Source organism: Ailuropoda melanoleuca, chromosome 17 (genome assembly GCF_002007445.2).
Source record: "Ailuropoda melanoleuca isolate Jingjing chromosome 17, ASM200744v2, whole genome shotgun sequence".
NCBI lineage: Eukaryota > Metazoa > Chordata > Mammalia > Carnivora > Ursidae > Ailuropoda > Ailuropoda melanoleuca.
This window is the reverse complement of record NC_048234.1, coordinates 10240666-10267847: the sequence shown is the minus strand read 5'-3', so window position 1 is coordinate 10267847 and position 27182 is coordinate 10240666. Positions and strand designations below refer to the sequence as shown.

Genomic DNA, 27182 nt, shown 5'->3' with positions numbered 1-27182 from the left:
TTTTTTTAATTTGCTTTCCATTTTTTTTAGTTTATTTTTAGTAATGTCTACACACAGCCCCGAGATCAAGTCCCGCACGCTCCACTGAGCCAGCCAGGCACCCCTTAAATTTGCTTTCTCAAGGCACTCCGTGTTAGAGTCTATACCAAGAACAGGCAGGCTAAGTGGAACTGTCCACAAATAACAATGAGAGACAAGGGAGTAAAATTATGTTACGGCAAATACTTACTAGTATCCTAACACGTAAAGGCACTTGACTTTTCAGAGCTAATTTTAAAAGCTGGTATTTAAGATGCTTGCAGACCCTAAGATTAAAGTTATGCAAACTTTTATTAAGTATTTGACTTCACGTTGGCTTAACTGCTAAGAACACATTAACTTATCAAGTTTAGCAGAAAAAAAATTTAATTTAAAACCCTCACATTTCCATATTATAATTCGTATCCTAAGTCTACAGACAGAAGTACTTAATTCCTCAAACATGCTGATATGTTCTATGTGCCAGGCACTCAGTAGACACTAAAGAAACAATGATAAGTAGGAGGAAAAGGGGTCTTGAAAAGCTTCATGGGGGAAATGATACTTGAGCAGGGTTGAAGTCTGAGCACACTCAACAGACAAGAAAGACAAGACAAGGGCATGCCTGAAGGCAGGGGAACATCCAGGGATAAAGGTAGGAGCAACTTCAGGGGGAACATTCAAACCTATTCTGGGAGGACAGCCTTCAGAAAGGAGAATTGGGCCAACTGCCAGGCAGGCAGGCCTGTAAGCACTGATAAAAAGTTTAGCCTGTTCTGCAAAAAGTGGGAAATAATCAAAAGGTTTTATTTGGAGAATCATGTAAGGGGACTCAGATGAAGAACCGGTTAGAAAGAAAAAAGGCTGAAGGAAGGACACTAACTATCTATGTGAGTGATGAGGGCTCACGTAAGCTACTGCCAAATGAGGAAGAGAGAAGCAACTGACGAGACCACTATTTAGCAGGCAGGACCGATGCCCTTCACTCATTAACTCTACAGCGTGGCAAAGAGAGGGAAACAGATTGCCCAGGACACTGGCCTAGGCGACTAGAGCTTGCTGGCACTAAGTATACTTTCTCCTGTCAATGCTTTCTTTCTTCTGCTGTCACTTTAACTTCCAAATCACACAATCAAAAAATAAACAAGATATCTTTCAAGACCACACTCCACACACCCCCTTTTCTATATGTATTAGAATTTTGAAATTAGAGCATTTATAAATATTTTTGGAACTGACAACGGGGAAGGGTAACAGCAAACTGAACAGTTAAAAATAGTCCAGAAGAGTCTGGTTAGAGACTAAGTGAATCTCAGTCTAAAGTTTAAATATGATGCAAAACAACTTTTCTCTCAGGAAGCCAACTTTAAAATTAACAGTCACTTGGGTAGCTTTCTTCCTCCCACTAACTTTCTAAAGAAACGAAAGATGCCTAATACAAGATAATGGCCCCTATCTCATAAGCCACATTTGGCTTAACTCCCAACCGTATAGACTGCTGCCAAACAAGGAACAAGAGAGAAATATCCTCTTGCCCTCACCCATCTCTCCTTTCCTCTGGCGTCGAAACAGATAAGGTCATTCATTAAAGAAAGCCAAGAAGGCCGTGGAGGCCTTACAGAAGGCAGCGGGGTGAGCAGCAGTGAGACAGACAGCCTGAGCCCCAGGCCCAGCTGTGCTCTCACGGCCTCCCCGCCAGGAACCTCTGTTTCAGCTCTACAACACTGCAGACGACTCAGAGCAGGGCAATCAAAAGGAGGAGATGTGTAAAAAGATGATTTCTACAGCTACTGTGAGCTAAAAATAGTCCTCGTTGTACATCTCACACTAAGAGAGATTTCAAGTTCGGATGTTCTATTCTTCACAGAATACACCACAAAACTCAATATATATATACCAAAGTGGAAAGAAGAGGTCTGAGAGAAGTGTTTAGTTTTCTTGCTGGGCCCCAAGAAACATTTACTACACTAATTAATGAAAATGTAGGTCTAGGGAAGCCTGGGTGGCTCAGTCGTTAAACGTCTGCCTTCGGCTCAGGTCATGATCCTAGGGTCCTGGAATTGAGCCCCACATGGGGCTCCCTACTTGGTGAGCCTGCTTCTCCCTCTCTCTCTGCCACTCCCCTTGCTTATGCTCTCTCTCTGTCAAATAAATAAAAAATATTTTTTTTTAAATGTTTTTAAAAGAAAACACAGATCTATAAAAATTGAACACAAATTAAACTCTCCATCAGATCTTGTTCAATAGTTTCCAGTCCTCACATCCTAGTTAATCACAGAATTCACGAGTAATGACAAGGCTAATTAAGAAATTCAGTCAAGTAATAAATATCACCGAATTCAATTTCTTTGAAAACTGCCTCACACTAAGAAGTCAAAATTTTACTTTATAAGACTCTTTTCCACTGTTAGCTCTAATCCCTATTTACTTTATCACTGAGGTCCTAAACTGGCCATGAAGCCCATCAGTCCATGAAGTATTTTATTGTTCTACAGAGCACTTTTTTAAAAGCAGGAGATTCCACATAAAACGCCATGTTCCTGGCTCTCCTGAAACAAGGGAGCACCTGTCAACCTTGGGCCACACTCCGGCTTGATCAGAGTCACTGCCCCTCCAGGAAAGCTACGAAGCCATCCTTGCCACTTGCTTTACGTATAGTTCATTCTCACTGGAGAGATCTTCAAACAGATCCTCAAGGAGATTGCTCTGTCCATTCAATAAATTGGACTAATTTTGAACCCAGCCACAAAAATAACATTAATTGCCCATATTTTCACCTACCTGTGACACTTACCATTATCCTACTATATATCTGATGACTTTCAGTTACCTATCTATATACACACATACGTGTATATCTGGTCTAAGATCATTCCTTTAAGTGTATATGTAATAATTAATTCACAGTTGCTTTCCTTAAGGCCAATTTCCTTCAGGAACTGGGTGATCATGAAGTATAGCCTGCCTGTATGAGATGTACTGATTCTGATGACTTCACTCACTACACAGAAAACCAATGAAAACAACAGTCTCAACCTCTACCTTATGATCATCTTTAGCTAACAAACCTCTTCTCTTAGTACTTAAAGCATATTCTTTTTTACACTGGGAACTTCTAGAAGCCCAATGGTAAGCAGCTCTGTTGGAAAGTTTTCTTCACATTAAGATGAAATCCATTTCCCTTCAACTGCTAGTTCCTGGGCTGGATTCCAGCCAAAAACTAACTTTGCCATCACAAAATTATTCATGACTTGAGGCCCGGCTTTCCTAAATCAATGCATACTTTTAATTATAAGTATGAAAGAAGAAATTGTTTTAATAAAGCTAAAAATGCAAAGCCTACCTAAAGGTCTCACACTTTATTAACTAAGATTCAAACTAAGGCCCAGCTATCAATTCTAAAACTAACAATGCAAGTCATTTCCACATCCGATGACCCATCTCTCATAGGATGGTATCAGTATTTGACATCAAACGTCCTTTAGAAAGTGAAAAACTACAGAATGGCTTGTTTCGTATTATGTGCTACAAACTTGCTTGACAATTTTATATGACAGGAGAGAAATTCAGTTGACAAAATTATACTCTCATTAAATAATATTTATGCAATATAATATATAAAATATTAAGATACACCTCCCACTTTTCTTCAATCTCAAAGGAAACAAAACCCATCAAGCATAAGTCAAAGTTTAAGACCATTAAAAATTATGACAGAAATCAGGTCTTGATACAATTAACATTACCACAGAACACATCGGTAATTTAAAAAGGCTTAGCCAAGTGCTTCCAAAGGCCTGTGCTGTAAGAAATGGCATGAGCTTACCCGATTCTCATCATAAATAATTTGGACAATACTGCGGTGTTTCTGCTCCACGGGAGGAGGGGACACGGGCTTCTCAGGCTCAGGAGGTTTAGCTGCTTCTTCCTCGAGCTGTTGCTAGGAGACCCAGAAAGAAAGAATCAGGCATCTGATGCAGTCACCCCTCCCCGTAATTAATCGCCAGAGATAAAGCCCGCTACTGAGCAATTCTATGGGGTAATCTTCTAATCTACTAGGGTCTAATGGACCCAAGGGTTCTAACAAATCCAATCAGATTTATTTTGACTGAGAACTAAATAACATAATCATTAGAGAAAGCCTTTTATATTTTAATTCTGATCCATCTAAAAGCAAAATCATAAGAGAAGCTAAACATACGAAGCTACCCCATAGACCTCCATCACAATGACCTACTTTCGTAGCACAGGAAAAGCACTTTTATATGTTATAGATAAAGTATGCGCCAATGTCTGGTAGGAAGAGTATGGTAGCGCATTTACAGACTAATCCTTAACTCAGAACAGCCCCGTGTTCAGCCCCTCTGCCAATCTTTATATTCTGCAGTCAAGAGGCACTGGCAAAACTACAGCTTTTTGTACAATTCTAAAACAAAACGTGATCTGCATTGCTCTGCCTGGGTTTGAGCCTTAGGGTCACCCTTTACAAGGGGTGGGATCCTAGGATCCTTTCTAGGTCTTACTACAATCCTGAGCAAGTATATAAACCACTCATACATAAGGTAGGAGAATCCTATCTACTACATAAATTTCTGAGAAGATTAAATAACTCAATATGTATCAAGCCCATTACAACTATACATGTTCGGTAAATATTACCTACAATTATTACTGAACCAAGAAGGGACTTTGCTTGGTTCACTGCTTTTCAGTTTTCAGCACTTAAGCCAGGGCCTGTACCCACTATATGCTCAACACATAGCCTGTGAATTTAAGTTTACTGCCTGAGATGACAGCAAAGACACTGGGTAAAGATAGATATATCTACTAAAGCCTGAAGGAAACAATTATCTGTACTAAGACTGATGGTCAAGACTCCTAGTCAAATAAGTCCGACCACAGCCAACCTAAGAATCAAATTCCTCCAAGAGACTAGCTTCAAGGACCATGTCCACCTTGGAATTAAAGTACTTTTGCAGGCTGCTATCTGGATAAGCAAACGACAGATGTTTGGAGTTATGAAGTCATTTCTATGGAACTGAGTTCTTCGACCATTCCCTTTCTTTCCTTTGCTCAGAGGGCCTTCTTTTAGGATCCCTGTTAAGTGGGTATGCAGAAAGGAATAAACAAGCTTCCAGAAATCACATTTTGTTCTTAGTACCGGACAAAACCATTGTAACAGAAAGACTAAAAACAAACAAAAACAAAAGATACAAATTCCCTCACTTATTTGTCCTTTAACATGAACTTTACAATAATTTTGCAAACGTGAAAAGACTTAGTTAGAATTTTTATTGAAATTGTATAAAACACAATTATATATATTAATGATGTTCACATTAAAATTATTAATACTGTGTTTCTATGCATCTGTGGTATATTTCTTTATTTACTCAAGTTGCCCTTTATAGTCCTCAATAAAATTTGTAACTCCTATATATCTCATAATGGTCATATATTTCGTTTTCTTTAATTATCATAATGGGTTACACATTACCATTTACTATATGCCACATATCATACAATGATCACATAATTTAGCGGTTTTTATTACCAGTATTACTGCTATTTCACAAGCGAAGAAACTAAAGAAGAAAGACCAGATCTGATCAACTGAGCAGAATCAGACCCACTGATATTTAAAAGAATTGTCAGGCATATTATTATAAATTTAACATGACTCAATAAATAAAAGACGGCTGAACACTTTTTTTTTTAAGATTTTATTTATTTATTTAACAGAGAGAGAGAGACAGCCAGCGAGAGAGGGAACACAAGCAGGGGAGTGGGAGAGGAAGAAGCAGGCTCCCAGCAGAGGAGCCCGATGCGGGGACTGATCCCAAGACTCTGGGATCACGCCCTGAGCCTAAGGCAGATGCTTAACCTCTGAGCCACCCAGGCGCCCCTGAGCACTTCTTTAAAGCAAGGTCATTTTTTTTGACATGATGAGATTTAAAAATTAGCCTAACAGGGGCGCCTGGGTAGCGTAGTACTGTATGATCTCATTTATACGTAGACTCTGAAAGAAAACCAAGCTCACAGAGAGAACAGACTGGTGGTTGCCACAGACTAGGAGTTGGCGGGGGGGGGAAGGTCATGGGGATATAATTAATGTACAGTATGGCAACTATGGTTATAATACTGCACTGCTTATCTGAGAGTCGCTGACAGAGTAGATCTTAAAAGTTCTCATCATAAGGAAACAAAATTTTGTTAACTATGTACAGTGGCAAATGTTAGCTACACTTGGTGTGGTGATCATTTTGCAATACATACCAATATCAAATCATTATGTTGTGTGCCCGAAAAAATACAATACTGTATGCCAATTTTACCTCAATTTTTTAAAAACTCAGAACTACTAGGGACAAATCCAAAATCATAGTGGTAATTTGAGAAGTTACAGACAAAAATGAGGTAAGACTAGGTAATTTTTTTTTAAGTACAGAATTTAAATTCTTCTCAAGTATGACCAAAGTATTTTTATAAAAACTGATCATCATACTAGGCCAAAATTCAAGTACCAAAAATTTCAAAAGACTAGGTATGAAAGACCACACTCTCTGGCCACAATAAAATTAGAAATCAAATAACCAAAAGTAATCAAGAAAAAATTATATACTTAAAAATTTGAAAATAATTTTAATTAATGCAGGGGTCAAAAAAGAAACCACAATGGATAATAAAAAATATTACAAATTAAAACTTATTAAAACTAGTACACTGAGAGAGGAAAAAGGGGGGAAAAGCTAAAGAAATTAACGTTAAAAAGTTATAAAAGGGGGCACCTGGGTGGCACAACGGTTAAGCGTCTGCCTTCGGCTCAGGGCGTGATCCCGGCGTTGTGGGATCGAGCCCCATGTCAGGCTCCTCTGCTATGAGCCTGCTTCTTCCTCTCCCTCTCTCCCTGCTTGTGTTCCCTCTCTCGCTGGCTGTCTCTATCTCTGTCAAATAACTAAATAAAATCTTTAAAAAAAAAAAAAAAGTTATAAAAGAGTAGAATAAAACCAAAGAAAGGATATGAGAAGCAGAACTTGTGATAGAGAACATATAATTATATTCCAAAAATGAAGGGAAAAATTATATCCAGAAGAAAGAGAACTTAATTTAAGTTGAATTTTAAAAATCTTCACACACACAAATACCCATCAGACCCAGCCGATTTTACCAAGTTCTACCAAACACCCAAAGAACAAATAGTCTTCCTCAAACTATTACAGAGTTTAGAAATGTTATGACATTAGCATGATGTATTACCAAACCAGACAAGAACAGCACAGGAAAAGAAAATTACAGGTTGATCTCTCTCACAAATAAAGATACAAAAATCCCAAAGTAAATATTGATAAAGCAAACCTAGCAATTTATTAAAAAAAAAAAAAGTTAATACATCATCACTAAGGTTAAATCTGGAAATCCACAGGTGATTTAACACTAGAAAAATAATGTCATTTATTATATTAACATATTAAAGGACAAAATTATATGATCAGCAAACAGGCAGAAGAGCATTGATAAAATTCATGATTAACCCTTGGCACACTAGAATAGAAGAGTTATTTCCCAATCTGATAGAGGATGTCTACAAAACTGGACATCATAATCAATGGTAAAAAGTAAAGGTATTCCTTTAAAAGCAGAAAAGAACAAGAATAACCACTTTCAACATGTACTGCAGCCCTAACCAGAGCAATAACGCAACAGAAAAGTAAGGAAAAGGTTCAAGGACTGTAAAGAAAGAAACAAAACTGTCTTTTCTTTTTAAACTATTGATATGACCATTACCCACACAAAAAGCCCAAAAGAACCTACAAATAAGAAGTCAGCATTAAAAGGATAATTCAGGGAAACTGCTGCTCTATATAAAAAAGTCAAATGCAACAGAAAAACGTAATTTTTAAAAAGATATGAACAAGAGCATCAAAAATATAAACTGCCTAGAGTTTAATTAAATGCAAGGGATATAGATTATTTATGAACAGAAAGAAATAAAACATGAAAGACTTCATAAATAAATGGATAGATTTACCATATTCATACACTGGAAGACTCAATGTCCTAGGGATTTCATCCTTCCCAAACTGACATCTATATTCTATATGATTCCAGTGAAGATTCCAGAAAGATGTTCTAGAGAATCAAAAAATGTGATTCTAAAAGTTACATGAGATGGTAAAAAAATTTTAAATAGCTAAAATATGCCTGCAGAAGTAGGGCCTACCTTACTGGAAAAAAAGTATTACGAAGCTCTAGTAATTAGGAGAAGATTATTGTATTTCTGCATGAACATCACAAAGAGGGCAATAAATAAAAACACAAAGCCGAGAAATCAACAGATACACAGATGCAAACTTGAAGTATATTAGAGTTAAAATTGTAGAACAGCTGGAAAAGGATAAACTTTGCAATTAATTATCCACAGATAAAATAAATGAATGGTGACCCCTACCTTGGGGCAGAGACACAAAAAAGCCAATTTCTGGTGGATTAAGAATAATGTAAGAAACAAAACTGACGCGCTTTTTTTTTAAGATTTTATTTATTTAGGGGTGCCTGGGTGGCATAGCGGTTAAGCGTCTGCCTTTGGCTCAGGGCGTGATCCTGGCGTTATGGGATCGAGCCCCACATCAGGCTCCTCTGATATGAGCCTGCTTCTTCCTCTCCCACTCCCCCTGCTTGTGTTCCCTCTCTCGCTGGCTGTCTCTACCTCTGTCAAATAAATAAATAAAATCTTTAAAAAAAAAAAAAAAAAAAAAGATTTTATTTATTTAGAGAGAGAGAGAGAACGTGCAAGCAGGGGGTGGGGCCCAGGGAGAGGGAAACTCTCAAGCCGACTCCAGGCTCAGCACGGAGCATGATGTGGGGCTCGATCCCATGACCCTGAGATCACGACCTGAGCCAAAATCAAGAGTCAGATGCCCAGCTGACTGAGCCACCCAGGGACCCCAAAACTATGAAGCTTTTATTTATTTTTTGTTTAAGATTTTATTTGTCAGAGAGAGAAAGCACAACCAGGGGGAGCAGGAGGCAGAGGGAGAAGCAGGCTCTCTGCTGAGCAAGGAGCCCGATGCGGGACTCGATCCCAGGACCCTGGGATCATGACCTGAGCCGAAGGCAGATGCTTAACCGACTGAGCCACCCAGGCATCCCACTATGAAGCTTTTAAAAGGACAATATAGTCAACTATTTTAATGATCCCAGGGTAGTCTCATCTAAGATCTGAACAAATTCTGTTCACCAAAAAACACAATTAGCCTCAGAGACCTAAATCTAAGAGTTGAAACAATAAAACTTACAGAAGAAAACACAGGAATAAATCCTTGTGGCTTTAGATTATGCAATGGTTTCTTGGATATGACACCAAAATCTCAAGTAACGAAAGAAAAAATAAACCAGGCTTCATCACAAGTAAAAACTTTTGGCCCTGATGTGATTCCATCTTACACGGCTGTTCTCCATAACAGGAGTCTTTTATCTCCAGCTGCCCTCTCCCCCATACAAGATCCCCACCCCACAGAAGATTCAGTGGACAAGGACATGAGCCCCATGAAGCCCCAGAAATATCTTTTCAGTTGTGAGGCCAACAAAGGCCAAAGAGTATCACTTTGAAGTGGATAATGATGAAAATGAGCACCAGTTACCTTTAAGAATGGTCGGGTTTGGGGCTGATGCAAAAGATGAATTGCACATTGTTAAAGCAGAGGCAGTGAATGATGAAGGCAGTCCAATTAAAGTAACATTGTCAACTTTGAAAACATCTGTACAGCCAATGGTTTCCCTTGGGGGCTTTGAAATAACACCACCTGTGATCTAAATGTGGTTCGGGCCCTATGCGTGTGGACAGCACCTAGCAGCTGCGGAGGAAGATGAAGAGTCAGAAGATGAAGGTGTGAAACTCCACAGCATATCTGGAAAGTGATCTGCCCCTGTAAGTGACAGCAAGGTTGCACAGAAAAAAAAAAAAAAAAAGTGAAACTGGCTGATGATGATGGGTATGAGGAAGCTGAGGAAAAAGGTCCAGTGAAGAAATCTAAACTCGATACTCCAGTCAAAAAGGCATTAAAAAAAAAAAAAAACCCAGAATGAAAAAGACTCAAAACCATTAACTCCAAGATCAAAAGGTCACAAAGTCTTTAAAAAAAGAAGAAGAAGAAGAAAAACGTCCTAAAACAGTAAAAGGATCTATTTCTGTAGAAGACATTAAAGCAAAAATGCAAGCAAGTCTAGAAAAAGCAAGCTGAACGGTCCTGGTAAATTAAGCCCAAAGATGGGGAGGAGAAAAAGAGAGACAAATATAGTCCATACTGAAAATCAACAATCTAGACGAAAGTCTTCTATTTTAATTTCAATCCCTGTTCCTGGTTTGCCACCCACCCACACCCCCTTCCAGGCTGGAAGCAATCTCCCTCCTGACTTCCCAAAGCATTTTCATCTGACTGCTGTGATCCAGGGAACCTTATACTTGGCTCTCTGTTACTTGTGCATTTGACTCACCTCTTTGACCATGTTTTATTCACCTTTGTATCTCCCTAGCTGCTCAACAAATACTTACATAAATCAAGGAAAAGGGCAAAAAACCCTTTTGCACGCCATTGGATACTATCAGGAAAGTGAAAAGACAACTCACAGAATGAGAGAAAATATCTGCAAATCATATGTCTTGAGTGTCCAGAATATACAAAGAACTCTTACAACTCAACCATAAAAAGACAAATAACCCAACTAATAAATGGGGCCAGAATCTGGATTCTTCTCTAAAGAAAATATACAAAAGGCCAACAAGCACATGAAAAGCCATTCACCCTTAATCATTAAGGAAATTAAAATCAAAACCACAATGAGATTCCACTTCACATTTACTTGGATGGCCATCAAAAACAAAACAAAAAAAACATGTTGACAAAGAAGTAGAGAAAATGGAACCCTCCCTCATACACTGCTGGTGGGAGTGTAACATGGTGCCGTCACTGTGGTAAACATTCTCATGGTTCCTCAAATATTTAAATACAGATTTACCATACGGCCCAGCAATTTCACTCCTAGGTATGTATCCAAGAGAACTGAAAAAAATATGGTCACACAAAAACTAGTACATGAATGTCACAGCAGCATGATTCATAACACCCAAAAACAGCCAAAAAATTAACACAACCCAAATGTCTATCACCTAATGAATGAATGAACAATACACAGTATATCCACAAAGTGGAATTTTATTCAGCCATAAAAAGGAATGAAATACTGATATAAGATATAACATGGGTAAATCTTGAAAATATGCTAAGTGAAAGAAGACACAGAAAGACACATATTATATGATTCTATGTACCTGAAATGTCCAGATAAAAATCTATATAGACACAGAATAGATTAGTGGTTGCCAGGGGCCAGAAGGCGGGGGGGCGGGGGGGAACGTAAATGCTAACAGATATGTGGTTTCTCTTTTTTATTTTTTGGTTTATCTTTGAAGTGATAAAAATGTTCTGGAATTACATAGCGGTGATAGTGCCACAACTTTATGAATATGTTAAAAGCCACTAAAATTGTATACTTTAAAAGGATGAATATCATGGTATGTGAATTTATTTCAATATCAAAAAAAAAGAAATCCTCCCTCCTCCCAACCCCAAAAAGCAAAATGACAAGCCACAAATGAGGAGACAGCTGCCATACACGTAACTGACAAGAGACTTTAAGAAATACTAAAATTAAGAAAATGACAAAATAACAATCCATGTAAGGAACACCAATAACCCATAAGCAAACGAAAGTAAGCTGTCATTCCTAAAAAAGGAAATGCAAAGTAAAACCTCAGTGAGAGCTATTTCACATCCCATTGAAAAAAAAACGATCAGGTGAAGACGACGAGCATACGCACAAACGAACTCGTAAGGCTGCCAGTGGAAATGCTCAACTGAACTGCTGTTTTAGCAAGTTTGGTAACATCTAATACACTCGAAGACGCACGTACTCTCGAGCCACGTGTGCGTGCCCTAGAAAATCGGTTTACACGTGAACCAAAAACACAGCACCACTGTATGAAACAGCAACAGACCAGGAACCAATAAGGTCAAAAACAGAATGGACAAACCAGATTTGCTATCTATAATCAGACAACACGGCAAGGGAAATGAGTGGACGCAACTAAGGAAAGAGAGAGCAAAAAAAAGTCAAAGAATATATGAGACATGATTCCATGTACAGAGTTGAAAAATATGGAAAACTCAACATTATCTTCTTTAGAAAGACAAATACATTCTCCGAATGCCAATAAAAGACCAGTAAAATCAAACACTTACTTGCTTCTTTTTCAGTTTAAGGATCTGCTGTTCTACTTTCGCAATTTCTCGGTCTACCCGATCCATACTCTGTATTAACTCTTCCTTTGAGAGTTTTGAAGGTGAAGCATTTTGATCATCTCCACACGGTTGCCCAGAGACTGGAGAGGATGGAGCTTCATGTTTGCCTCCAAATGCTGGATCCTTTAGAGAAGAAAATCAATAATTTATTCCTCACTAACAGCCAATATTAGTGTGAAGATCCTCTTAACGGAAAAAGTCCATTTAAAGCACAGCGGAGCCATGTATGCTACTTCTCTATCTGATGTCCGACAGGAGCAATTTTCATACACACACGCACGCATACACGCAACACACCCCACGGACGTCTATACCACTTTCACAGTGTAGGCGCATCACTATTTTGAATATCCTAAAAGCTATACAGAACGAGGTGGCTAAGAGGCCAAACGGCCTTTAGTGTAACAACAGCAAGACTGTAGAGAGTATCTGGGGAAATAATAATGCAATCATGACAAAGGAAGATAGCAATTTCTTAACCATTTCCTTACAATGGTTCTTCAAAAGGTCTGGACTTGTAGGCTTGGAAAACTACAAACTCCATGTAAAGTCTGCATGCCCACCCAACTTAACAGCTATGATATGGCCAAGAGTTCCTAACAAAAAGTTTTCAGACTCTCCAAGGGCCGATAATCAGATACAGAAATGACCTAGGAAGTTTTGTGGCTACTAACACCTAGGCCTATGTAGGCCTGCCCATGCCACAGCACACATAAGATCTCTTAAGCCAAATACATCATCCATTCCAGCTCAAAATCAACAGAGGAACTACAGCAGAAGGAAAACCCCTCCACCCAAAATCTACCACCCTGTCAACACACACACACACACACACACACACACACACTCTATTAATTTCCAGTCTAAGGTGAAGATATAAGCAATACTGTAAAGCAGATGAATTTTAGAATAAGGTCCTAGTTTCCTTCAGGCTATATAAGAAGCCTAGAATGAGCAGTTCATAGGACTATCAAGCCCTAAATGTATTAAGTAATGATTAAGTAACTGAGAACTCAGTAGTTCTCATCAAGAACGCACATAACTATACCTGGGTAGTTGTTCCAAAACACCCTGGCACAGAGATTTCAGCTAAAATATGCATATTCCTGAAAAACCTCATATTCTGTAATAGGGTATGCTAAATAGAAGACTTCTGGGGAAAACGGGATTATGGCTATTGCTTAAAACCCGTACAACTTTGTAAGCAGAGCACTACCAGAAAGAGTAACAATTCTAATAGAGGCAGTAACACAACTGAAACTCCCGTATCATTTGCAATCAGCCTAGTCAATCTTTGCTAGTTTTACACTTAGTCCATGCTTTCGTTAAGATGTAACTCCTTGAAGTCATTTGCTTCCAATAGAAAACGGTATGTTTCATCAACATAAAAAATCCAATTCAGGGTATAACCATCTTTATCAACCTTTAAAAACAAAAAATACAGGAGATAGCATCTTTACGGTTTCTTATTGACACTTGAATCTCCACTAGTTAGCTTAACAGTGAAAAGCAGAGCAGTTCTGAATGCGCTAATTTTCAAATCTTCTTAAGCTCTTCAGACATCATGAAGGCTACTTCTTTTAATTATGAGACAGCTTGATCCTGAGAGCTTTGAAACATTAACATGCAGAGAAAACTCATTTATGAACCACCAAGACTTCCATGTTATAGTAAGACATTCTCCTACCATATGCATATAAGTTCATCTGTGTTACAGAACACATCCAACAGCAAAACAGATTATATTTCGGTTCTGCATATTTTGCAAATGCTCCTTAGGTGATCTGATGCGTGCCTAAGAACTATTACAAAACAGTATTTTCCACTGACTTCCGTTCTGGTTAAATATTTAACAAAAAAACAGGGGCGCCTGGGTGGCACAGCGGTTAAGCGTCTGCCTTCGGCTCAGGGCGTGATCCCGGCGTTATGGGATCAAGCCCCATATCAGGTTCCTCCGCTGTGAGCCTGCTTCTTCCTCTCCTACTCCCCCTGCTTGTGTTCCCTCTCTCGCTGGCTGTCTCTATCTCTGTCACATAAATAAATAAAATCTTTAAAAAAAAAAATTAACAAAAAAAACAATGCCTTGAGGGCCTACTACGTGATAGGCACTAGGCAGAAGGGTGAACAAAACAACATGCCGCTCACCCTCACCGAGCTCATCATCTTGTGTTGGAACATACTGACAGCTATTTTGGGAAAAGAGTTAGATTCCTACCTCATATCTTATATCACAGTAAAAACCAAATAACAGTAAACATTTACATGAGATTTATTAGCAAATCTCAGGGAGCCTCAAACAAACAAAAAAGGGTATTCATGTTATCTTGGGCTCAGAAAAGCCAACAGCAAAAGATCTATAAAAAAAAGAGAGGGAGAAGGAGACTAATGGATTAAAATGAACACAATCTTCTATTTATCAAGATAGTAAGAAGAAATTTAAAAGGCAAATGAGAAAAATCATTTCCAGAATGTGAACTCTACAACTCAATATAAAATCAAAAACACATCGCCAGAAAAATGAAGATATGAAAAAACAATTCACAAAACAGGAAGAATGAACAACCAATAAACAAATGAAAAAATGTAAATTTTACTAAAAAGCAAATACAGATAAAAATTTATCAAATTAACAATGATTTTTTTTTTTTAAAGCAACAACTATGTGGCATCATCAAGGCTCCCCAACAACTGGGCACTGTACACTCTGCTGTCAGGAATACGAATTGGTCCTACTCTCTGGCAGGGCAATCTGGAAATAACCATGAAAGCCTACAAAATGACTGTCAACTCTGATCTGAAATTGATTCTATGAATAGGAATGTACCCTAAGAAATAAGAATGAACACCAAAAAAATCAGCCAAAGAACATAGTCGTTGCTCTAATGAACAAATAGGTATATTACATGTATGACAAATTACTTTATATCCATCTATGGAATATTAAGTAACCCCCAAAAATGCAGCTGCAGACTTAACTGACACAAAAAGAAGGTCATGACATACTTAAGCAAAAATACAATTACATACAGTGTACAAAGTGAGCACATGAAGATACCCATCCAAAGATAGAAGAAAGTATCAGAAAGTTAGCAACTACCTCCAACTGGTGAGGCTGTAAATTAACTTTCTCCTTCAAGCGTATCTACCACTTCTATCAAAGATACACCTGGGCTTAACAACATTAAAACAAAACTAAACTAATAAATGCTAATTCTTTCAAAATCCCTACTTCTTAAAAAAAAAAAAAAAAAGTCATGGTTTACAACTTAGTAGGGTAGGAGAGTAGGACCAGGAAGCAGGGGTCATGGGTTTTCATTCCAACTCCAGAGGCATCACCTACGGCACTTAATTTTTCTTAACATCTGTTTTCTCTACCATCAAATGGAAATAGGATGTACTATGATCCAACATGTCACATTGTAATGAATGAGACTTGAAGATCCCTTTCTGCTAAAAAATTCTACAGCTATAAATAACATCTGTAGTAATTTATCCAGCCATGGAAGAAGACTTTTATTCACCGTTATCTTTTTTTTTTAATGCTACAAAACATTTCTTATAAACTCACAGACTATAATACATACATTTCACACAGTGAGGCAGGCCTCAAAAATCCCAGAAGTTGAGCTCATTTCTAGCTGATCACAAAAGAGCTTTTCCCCACCTAACCTATTTTTTTGCAAATTTTCAAATTTATGTAGAAGTTGAAAGAACAGTATAATGGATAAGCATTTATCCCTTATCCTTCACTGGTTAACATTTTGCTATTTTTGCATTCTCCCTAAATGCATACACCTCCTTTTTNCATACCCCCCCTTTTTTTTTTTTTTTTTTTTTTTTTTTGGCAGAACTATTTGAAAATAAACTGAAGACACATTCACTATCTTCTTTTTTTTTTTTCAGGTACGCTCCACGTCCAGTGTAGAGCCCAGCGTGAAGCATGAACTCCCAACCCTCAGATCAAGACCTGGCTAAGATCAAGAGTCTGACACTTAACCAAATGAGCCATCCAAGCACCCCCCATAGTCACTATCATTCATTCATTTATTTATTTATTTATTTATTTATTTATTTAATTTTTAGAGAGGGGGAGGGGGCCAAAGGGAGAGGGAGAGGGAGAATCTTAACTCAGTGTGGAGCCCAACTTGGGGCTTGATCTCACAACCCTGAGATTATGACCTGAGCCAAAATCAGGAGTTGGATGCTCAACCAGCTGAGCCACTCAGGTGCCCCCATATTCACAATCTTTTAAATCACTTTCCCTGCATAAAAACCCAAAGAAAACATGTGGGTACTTATTTACCTGATCTCAAGTTGGAAAGGGCCATTAACCGTGAAGGTAACTAAACATTATGGGAGAAAGATCTGCTAACAAAAAAAGGCGGGGGGCAGCAGGGATAGCAAAAGGGTTAACACTATACTGTTAAAAGAGTATCAAAGAATGAGTTTATTATTTCTAAAACAAATATTTATTTAGTACCTACTAAGTGCCAGGCACTTCCTAATCTGAAGATTTAATGATAAGCAAAATACACAGTTTAAAAAAAAAGAAACTCAGCAAAAGAATAAGGCATAACGCGCAAACATGCATTTCACAAAAGGCAAGCAACAATAAACACAAGAAGTTTGATCTTAATAGAACCTTCTCATAAATTCACAATATACACTGTTTGAAATGTCACAAAATATAGTTACATAATAAAAGTAGTTCTCTCCAATGTAACAGAATTACAGGTCAAACTATGGAGAGAAACCAAATGTGCATCGACTGATGAATGGATAAAGAAGATGTGGCACAGGACGCCTGGGTGGCTCAGTAGGGGAAGCATCTGCCTTCAGCTCAGGTCATGATCCCAGGGTCCTGGGATTGAGCCCCAAGTCAGGCTCCTTGCTCAGGGTCAGAGGGAGTCTGCTCCTCCCTCTCCCTCTGACCCTTCCCACTGCTATGCTCTGGCTGGTGCTCTCTCTCTCTCATGAATAAACAAAAAAATCTTAAAAAAAAAAAAAAAAAGATGTGGCATATATACACAATGGAATACTACTCAGCCATCAAAAAACGAAATCTTCGGGGCGCCTGGGTGGCACAGCGGTTAAGGGTCTGCCTTCGGCTCAGGGCGTGATTCCAGCGTTTATGGGATCGAGCCCCACATCAGGCTCCTCCGCTATGAGCCTGCTTCTTCCTCTCCCACTCCCCCTGCTTGTGTTCCCTCTCTCGCTGGCTGTCTCTATCTCTGTCAATAAATAAATCTTTAAAAAATAAAAAACAAAAAAAAATAAATAAATCTTTAAAAAATAAATAAATAAATCTTTAAAAAAATAAATCTTTAAAAAAAATAAATCTTTAAAAAAAAAACCGAAATCTTGCCATTTTCAACGATGTGGATGGAGCTAGAGGGCATTATGCCAAGTGAAATAAGTCAGAGAAAGACAAATACAATTGCACTCCTATGTGGAATCTGAGAAAGAGAAAACGGATGAACATACGGGAAGGGGAAAAAGAAAAAAAGGAGAAAGGGAAACAAGCCATAAGGGACTCTTAAGGATAGAGAACAAGCTGATGGGTGAGAGTGGGCTAGATGGGTGAGGGGATTAAGGAGGGCACTTGGGATGAGCGAATCAAACCGTGCTGCATGTAAGTGATGAATCAGTGAATTCTACTGCAGAAACCAATACTATTTCTTATGTTAACTCATGTTAACTATATTAACTAACGAAAGTTTAAATTAAAAAAAAAAGTATGGGTAATAGTTTTTCCTCTGTATTTTCAAGTTTTCTAAAGAAATGATTTTTTACATAGATCAGAAAAATATTTTATTTTCTGTATAAAACTTACAAGCATGGTAATTGCAACTGAATTTAAGGGGATTATTTTAAATTAAATTTAAATTTAACAAAACTGTGGTTGTCTTGAGAACCACTGACCACACTTTACAGCCCAGCGAGCCAGTGCAAAATGCTTGAGAGTTATTCAATAGCAATTTTTCTTTACAGCAGTCCTCAGATTGTTTTCATTTACCAGAGTCAAAAGTACTGACTTTCAAAGTCTGGAGTACTAAGTCTGTGGTTTTCAGTTTTGTTTAACAAAATTTTTACTTTCCCATAGCACTAACCTTTAGAGACTGGCATAATCGGACTTTCTTTTAGGCGCTGTGCCTGGATATGGCTAAATCAACATTACAGACCGACAACTCCACAGGGGAAGAGAACAAATATTTACCTTCTTCGCATCTGCAGAAGACCTCAACCCCTCTGGCAGCGTGTGCACTACAGGTAAGACCGCAGCGCTGACGCGCTGGAAATGGGGATCAGAAACCTGCTCCAGACGTGGTCGCTTGGATTCCAGGGAATCATGATCCACGGGGGATGGCCCTGCGTGAAACTGCTCATATCCAGTTCTCCTTTCTTGAGGCCTAACACACAAAAAGAAAAGAAACACTTGAAAAATTGTAAAACAATGTACAACTTCCTGCTAACATCCCTGGCTGGACTTTGAAATAAATGCGAAGATTATGCTTACTTTTAGAGTGAACCCCTGTCCTCCCCCCCACCCCAGACGAAGAATATACATAAAGTGCTATTAAACTTCTAATTCTAATAGAAAAAAGTTTCTTCAGGGGAGACGGGAGTGGCAGTAAAGTAAAAGGCATAACAAAAGATTTCAATTTGCAGAAAATGTAAAGTGGCTGAGGAATAGCCTTAAAATACTATTTTTAAACCTATGCCATAATAATTGAATTTAGTACAATCTAAACTAGAAGAGCCACCATTTTGAACCAATAATAAAAACAAGCAGGAAAAAACAAATCTCCCAGCAACTGCACATGGAAACATAAATGACTTGAGTTGTGAGGTATTAAGACTTAAAGATGGGGGCGCCTGGGTGGCACAGCGGTTAAGCGTCTGCCTTCGGCTCAGGGCCTGATCCCGGCGTTGTGGGATCGAGCCCCACATCGGGCTCTTCCGCTACGAGCCTGCTTCTTCCTCTCCCACTCCCCCTGCTTGTGTTCCCTCTCTCACAGGCTGTCTCTATCTCTGTCAAATAAATAAATAAAATCTTTAAAAAAAAAAAAAAAGACTTAAAGATGAGTCTCGAGTGGAAATGTAACATTGCTTTGAAATTCTGACCCCCAAAATACGTATTCTGTCTAGTTTCTGCAAGTACCTAAGTGTCCTGAAAGTCAGGAATCTGTCTCTGATTCTTTCACATGATGTACTGTACAGAGACTGTGTGTGGGTGTTCATTAATGTCACTTTCCCTTTCCTACCAAATATTTACAGAAGCAACATTTTACTTTGTGGCCAACCTTTAAACAAATGCCTCACAAAATATTTCTCAATGAAATGGATTATCACTGGGTTTCCTTCTTATTTTTCTTAACTTTTTAAACTTTGGGGGGGGGGGCAGAGAGAGAGGGAGAGAGAATCTCAAGCAGGATCTACCCCCATCATGGAGCTCAATGTGGGACTCGATTCCACAACCCCAAGACCATGACCTGGGACAAAATCTAGAGCCGGCTGCCCAAGTGAATAAGCCACCCAGGCACCCCATCACTGGGTTTCCTTTTTAGAAGAGATGATGAAATAAATCCTGAAGTCTATAAAATTATTGTATTTCAAAAATCTGGGCGTGCCCAATTGGCTCAGTTGGCTAAGTGTCTGCCTTCAGCCCAGGTCATGATCCCAGGGTCCTGGGATAAAGCTGGGCATCCTGCTCCCTGCTTAGCAGGGAGTCTTCTTCCCCCTCTGCCTCCTCCCTTCCCCCCTGCTTGTACGTGCGCGCTCTCTTTCTCTCTCTCTCTCAAATAAATAAAATCTTTAAAAAGAAAATCTGAAATCTCATTCAAGATATAAATCCCATTATCTTCTTAAAATTCACAACGATGTCACAAAATATAGTGCAATAGAAAGCCTCAGGAAGAAGACAAGGACGGCAGCTTTTGCCACTTGTATTCAACATAGTAGTATTGGGAGTTGTCAGAGCACTCGGCAAAAAAAAAAGAAATAAAAGGCCTCCAAATCTGAAAGGAAGACATAAAGTACTTCTATCTAGATGACATGATCTCATATGTAGAAAAATATCAAGAATCCACCAAAAAATGGGATGCCTGGGTGGCTCAGTCGGTTAAGCATCTGCCTTCAGCTCAGGTCATGATGGGGNTGATGGGGGGGGGGGGGTCCTGGGATGGACTCCTGCATCAGGAGCCTGCTTCTCCCTCTGCCTCCTGCTCCCCCTAGTTGTGCTTTCTCTGACAGATAAATAAAATGTTAAAAAAAAAAAAAAAGTTAGAGCTCATAAATGAATCAAGCAAAAACTACGGGATACAAATTCAACATGCAAAATCAGTTGTATTTCTATATACCAGCAATGAACAATCTGAAAATGAAATTAAGAATACAATTCCATTTATAACAGCATCCAAAAGAACAAAAGTTAGGAATAAATTTGGCCAAGAAGGCCCAAAACTTACACACTGAAAACCACAAAACATTGAAGAAATTAGGGAAAACTTAAATTAATACCAAGACATCTCACGCTCATGTACTAAAAGCCTAAGTACTGTTAGGATGAAAATACTACACAAAGCTATCTACAGATCCAATGTAATCTCTACCAAAATACCAGTGGTGTTTTTTTGAGAAATAGAAAAAGCCACCATAAAATTCACATGGAATCGCAAAGGACCCCAAAGAGCCAAAACAATCTTGGAAAAGAAATACAAAGTTAGAAGAACTCCTACTTCGCCAATTCAAAACTTACTACAAAGCTACAGTAACCAAGAGTGTGGTACTGACATAAGGATAGACATACAGACCAAGGGAATAGAACTGAAAGCCCAGAAATAAACTCTCCTATCTATCATTAGTTGACTTTTAACAGGTGTGCCACAACTATTCAATGGGGGAAAGAACTATCTCTTCAACATATGGCGCTGGGGAAACTACACATCCTCATGCTAAAGAAAGAGGCTGGACCCTTACCATAGACCTCCTGCAAAAATTAACTCAAAATAGATCACAGATTTCAAAGGTAAGACAGAAAACTCTAAAAATCCTCGAAAAAAACACAAGGAGAAATCTTCCTGACCTTGCGTTTTGCAATGAATTCCTGGATCTCTCACCAAAAGCCCAGGCAACAGAAGAAAAAAAAAACAAAACAAACAACAACAACAAAAAAAAAACGGATAAACTCGAGTTCAACAAAATTTCAAACTTTTGTACATCAAAGGACACTATCAAGAGAGCGAAAAGAGGGGCGCCTGGGTGGCACAGCGGTTAAGCGTCTGCCTTCGGCTCAGGGCGTGATCCCAGCGTTATGGGATCGAGCCCCACATCAGGCTCCTCTGCTATGAGCCTGCTTCTTCCTCTCCCACTCCCCCTGCTTGTGTTCCCTCTCTCGCTGGCTGTCTCTATCTCTGTCGAATAAATAATAAAATCTTTAAAAAGAAAAAAAAAAAAAAGAGAGCGAAAAGAAAACCCAGAAGATGAGAGAAGTTATTTGCAAATCATGTGTTTGATAAACTTTTTTAAAAGGTTTTATTTATTTGAGAGCGTGCGTGCACAAGCAGGGGGAGGAGCAGAGGGAGAGGGAGCAGCAGACTCCCTGCTGCTGATCCCCAGGGGACCATGGCCTGAACCGAAGGCAGACGTTTAACCTACTAAGCCACCCCGGTGCCCCCTGAAAAGCTTTTAATATCCACAATATACAAAACAACTTCCCACAACTGAACAATAAAAAGACAACCCCCTCCAAAAAAAAAAAAAGAAAAGGAAAAAAATGGGCAAAGAATGTGACAGACATTTCTCCAAAGATGCACAAATGGCCAACAAACGCATGAAAAGATGCTCAACATCATTCATCATTATGAGAACACAAATCAAAACCACAATGAGGTACCCATTAATACCCAGTAGAGTGGCTTACTTAACCTGTTTTAAAAACCAGGGCGGGGCGGGGGGGGGCGCGTTTAGCAAGTGTTTACAAAGATGTGGAAAAACTGGAACCTCGTCCACTACCACTGGGAATGTAAAACTATATAGCCAGAGTGGAAAAATTTTGCAGTTCTTCAAAAAGCTAAACATAGAATTACCATATGACACAGCAATTCCACCTGGGTGTATGAGGGATATATCCAGAAGTCCTGAAAACAGGGACTCTGATACAAAGGTAGTAAAAACGGACTCAAACAGACACTTGTACACCAAAGTTCAAGGCAGCATTGTTCACAAAGCCGAAAGGAAACAACCCCCGTTCACGGACAGATAAACAGATAAACAAAATATGGTATATACAGCACCCAATGGACGATTACTCTGCCACAAAAAGGAAGAAAGTTCTGACACATGCTACAATATGGATAAACCTTAAAAACATTATGCTAAGTGAAATAAGCCAGACACAAAAGGACAACTATTGTATGACTCCATTTATAAGAAATAACTCATAAGCAAATTCATTGAGAAAGAAAGTGGATGAGAGGGTACCAGGGACTGGGAGGAGAGGGGGAGGGAGAATTATTGCCTAATGGGAACAGAGTTTCTCTCTGCAGTAATGAAAAAGTTCTGGAAATAGTGGTGATGGTTGCACAACATGAATGCACTTAATGCCACTAAACTGGAACATGTTTAAAATGGTTAAAATGGTAAATTTATGTTACATATATTTTACCACAATAAAAAAGTTCACACACAAATTCATTCTTAGAATCATGATTAATAAAGACTAGCCTAGGAACTAGAGAGAGATCTGAAACACTAACACAAAACTTTATATTAGAAGGTTACTACTACTTGAAAGGATGATTTACACTCTTTTTCACCAGTTACTCTTTTCCATTCACTCAACTCACTGCACTCTGACTTAATCCCCCATCGTTTCATCGTATTACAAGAGGTCACCACTCGCTCAAGTCAGCAATGACCTCCTGATACTGAAAGCAAAAGAATATTTTTAGACATCTGCTGACCTGTCTGCTACATGTTATCCTTTACTTTCTCCTTCCTTCCTGAAACTCTTCCACCTCTAGGTTTCCAGGACACTGACTGCTTGTCAGGCTCTAACAATCTTCTGCTCCAATACACAACGGTTCTCCGCAGGGAATACGAGCACAGATCATTTTAAAACAGTCAACTTCCAGAGATCCTGAGCTTGCTTATCCACTCTTTACCTACACTGACCTACCGAATAACAAACCTGGAGCTCTCCCCTCTCTGCTTCTTCCACCAACTGCCCTTCTCTCAACGTGCCCGCACAAAACGCTTCTGGTTCAGCCTTCTTAGACCTTACACTGGGGCGCTGTCCCCCAAGTGTAAATACCTCCAGGGCTGCAAAGAAACAAACCTTTTTGCAAGCCAACAGTTCCCAAATGTCTGCCTTCAACACAACTGAAGAACTTAAGTTGTTAACTAACACTTTCGTCTTGGATAAATATCAGAATAAAAAATAAGAACAATAAGTAATATCTTGAAAACAGCCCTATCTCATTAATGCATGGGTGCATTTCCATGAAATTTTACTTATATTTGATAAATTTGTTTTTCTCATTTTCTTAAATGATTGCTGTTTTGTGGCGCCTGGATGGCACAGCGGTTGGGCGTCTGCCTTCGGCTCAGGGCGTGATCCCGGCATTATGGGATCGAGCCCCACATCAGGCTCCTCTGCTATGAGCCTGTTCTTCCTCTCCCACTCCCCCTGCTTGTGTTCCCTCTCTCGCTGGCTGTCTCTATCTCTGTCGAATAAATAAAAATAAAAATCTTTTAAAAAAAAATGATTGCTGTTTTGATCCTGTAATAATATTTCAATCCAGAAGTTTTTTAAATAGATCTTTTAGAAACATACTTTTACATATTTTTGTTGTTAAATAGAAATAAGAAAGGTTGATCAATGAGTAATCAAAACGAATCACGTTAGGATACATTTTGTGAAAAAAGTATGAACATATGAGTTCTGAGGAAAAAAGGAATAAAATAAGAAGCTCTGTTAGAGACAAGTTTATTCATATATAGTATCATTTTAAGTGGATGAGGGTATCAAGTCATTATGGTATTTAGATTCCATCAGATAAGTTTAAAAATGTATTGCAGGAGTTTTGCTTTAAAATGTCAATTACTTTCAATATGACAAATTATATTCATCTTTTAAGACATATGAAAAACTTCAGATGTCAACTTAAAATTGTACAATACAGCTTTTCGAAATTCTTTTGAGAAATATGCAAGGAACAAATTTGAAGACCACTATTTCAAAATCATTTTCCTTTCTCTCTCTCTCCTTCAGAGGCTTCCACCTCATACTATCTTTAGATGTTGGGGACCCTCTGGGTTCATCCTTAAACTCTCCGCTTCTCATTTTCCGCCCTCCCTGGATCACATGTACCGATTTGGATCCTCCCCCGAGCACATTAGATACAACCCCACCTGGACGTTTCACAGGAACCCCAAATGTACTCATACCAAACTCAAGTTGTCTTTCCCTGTTGCTCTTTACTTGATCTCTATCCCAGTGTCACAGCGATGGAACCAACAGCCATCGGACAAGCTAGAAACCGAAGATTCACCCAGGTCTCCTCCCTCACCTTTGCCAACTGCTAGGACTTGGCGGCCTCACCTCCTGATTCCAGCCTGTCTCGTCTCAAACTCCATTCCACCACCCTACCTTATGCCCGCACCCTCTCTCTCTCTTTCAGGTCTCTCACATGTTCTCTCTGCTTCTAGTCTATCCACCTCAAATTCACCCCCCACAGAGCAGCCAGAGGTCATCTATCAAAAACAAGCATCCAGCATTAGACTAAAGCCCCAGCCCTTCACACAGCACTTAGAATCAGGGCCACTGCTGGCCTGCAAGAAAATTGTGAGTGAAACGTCTATAAGCAAATGCAACCCTCTGGTACACAGGCCTCGCAACCTGCCCAAGCAGGATTTCAACCCTCAGTTGTCCCCTCAACCTACAAAAGTTAACTTCCAAGTATTGCATTTTACCTCTAGTGAACCTGCCTATGAGATTTACCGAAGCCAAAAGGCAGAATACACCCAGTGCTGGAGAAAAACATAAGGCTACCAGGACACAGGACAGTTAAGACAAACACTGAGTATAGAAAACTCTCTTTCCATCAAGAAATCAGGCTAGGGGTGCCTGGGTGGCTCAGTGAGCTAAGTATCTGCCTTCGGCTCAGGTCATGGTCTTGGGGTGCTGGGATCGAGCCCCATGTGAAGCTCCCCCCTCAGCAGAGAGTCTGCTTCTCCCTCTCACTCTGCCCCACCCCACACTCATGCACACAGGCGCACTTGCTCACTCTCTCAAATACATAAAACCTTTAAAAAAAAAAGGAAGGAAGGAAGGAAGGAAGGAAGGAAGGAAGGAAGGAAGGAAGGAAAGAAAGAAAGAAAGAAAGAAAGAAAGAAAGAAAGAAAGAAAGAAAAAGAAAGAAAGAGAAAAAGAAAGAAAGAAAGAAAAAAATAAATCAGGCTATTTCCCATTTCAGCTTGCCCAAACTACTCATGGATAAATAGATGTATAATTTAACATTTAAAATTTCAAAAACAAATGCAATTTTATATTGGAGTCCTGGGGGAGTTAAGTGTGAAATCTGCATTTTAAATGAACATATTGCCTTCTAAAAACTAACACCAGTGGAAAGGTACTGCCACTTCGGAAACAGTATAGTCATTTCTCAAATGGCAAACAAACAGAGAACTATCATATGATAAAGCAATTCTACTCCTAGGCATATTTCAAAGAGAAAGGAAAATCCACGGTCACATAAAAATGTGTGCACAAATGTTCCTACCAGCATTATTCATAACAGTCAAAAAGTGAAAACTGAAGTATCTATCAACTGATGAATGGATAAATAAGGTATTTAAAAAAAATCAGATTTTCATACTAAAAAATCTCTGTAGACTTTTAAACTTAAAGGTTCTTCCATTCTACTGACTTCCATGACCTCTTAATATCATCTTTAAATATCTTTAAAACAAATTAAAGTCATTAATTGAATTTTTTACTATAATATACCTATACCTTATCATTTTAATTTTAAAGACAAGATAACCCTCACTTAGAGGAAATATGTCATAAAGTTCATAGCAATTCAAAAACAGTGGTCCACAAAGTCATCTAGAATTACATCAACTAATTTTACTTATGCCTAGCTAAGGAAGGCTATTCTCTGAAACAAAATTTATTTCACCTAAATTTTCAAATTTACAAGCATGATTTGGCTTCTTTTATTGCTCAAAGAAAAACCAATTACCTGAATTTCAATAAATCTTTTATAATACCTGAAACTACCTCAACTGTTCTGCATCTTTTCATCTAAATATCCAAATACTCTAATTATGCAGACTAATTTTTCTGATGAAATCTAGAAAATATGATTGATGATATTCACCCAGAAATGACTCTTATATTTTAAGAGTACTGTTTATAAAATGAAATAGATTTCCTAACCAAAAATTCCAGGGATAAAGAACAAAACTAAGAAGTAAATCACCCCAAATCCCACCACACAAAAACAATGCCAAAATTAGGTGAATCCCGTTCCCAGTCATCACTTAATATTCGTATATATGGACGGATGGATGTACAGGCAAAAATAAAGCAACAAAAGAATCATATACAGTATTTTTTTTTTTAAAGATTTTATTTATTTATTCGACAGACAGAGACAGCCAGCGAGAGAGGGAACACAAGCAGGGGGAGTGAGAGAGGAAGAAGCAGGCTCATAGCGGAAGAGCCTGATGTGGGGCTCGATCCCACAACGCCGGGATCACACCCTGAGCCGAAGGCAGACGCCTAACCGCTGTGCC

General features: G+C 38.7%; 1 protein-coding gene and 1 pseudogene across 15 annotated transcripts in view; one reads left to right on the top strand and one right to left on the bottom strand.

The window, feature by feature from the left end:
- The window catches only part of NCOR1 (nuclear receptor corepressor 1), a 144181-nt gene that overhangs the window by 86769 nt on the left and 30230 nt on the right, over nt 1-27182 (bottom strand). For all 15 annotated transcript variants that reach the window (XM_034646883.1, XM_034646895.1, XM_034646888.1 and 12 more), the window contains exons 4-6: nt 18595-18787; nt 12318-12500; nt 3845-3958 (exon numbers count right to left, since the gene is read on the bottom strand). In XM_034646883.1, coding sequence (XP_034502774.1) covers nt 3845-3958; nt 12318-12500; nt 18595-18787 — 490 coding nt within the window. The remainder of the gene's footprint in view (nt 1-3844; nt 3959-12317; nt 12501-18594; nt 18788-27182) is intronic.
- LOC109489885 lies at nt 9373-10259 on the top strand (annotated as a pseudogene).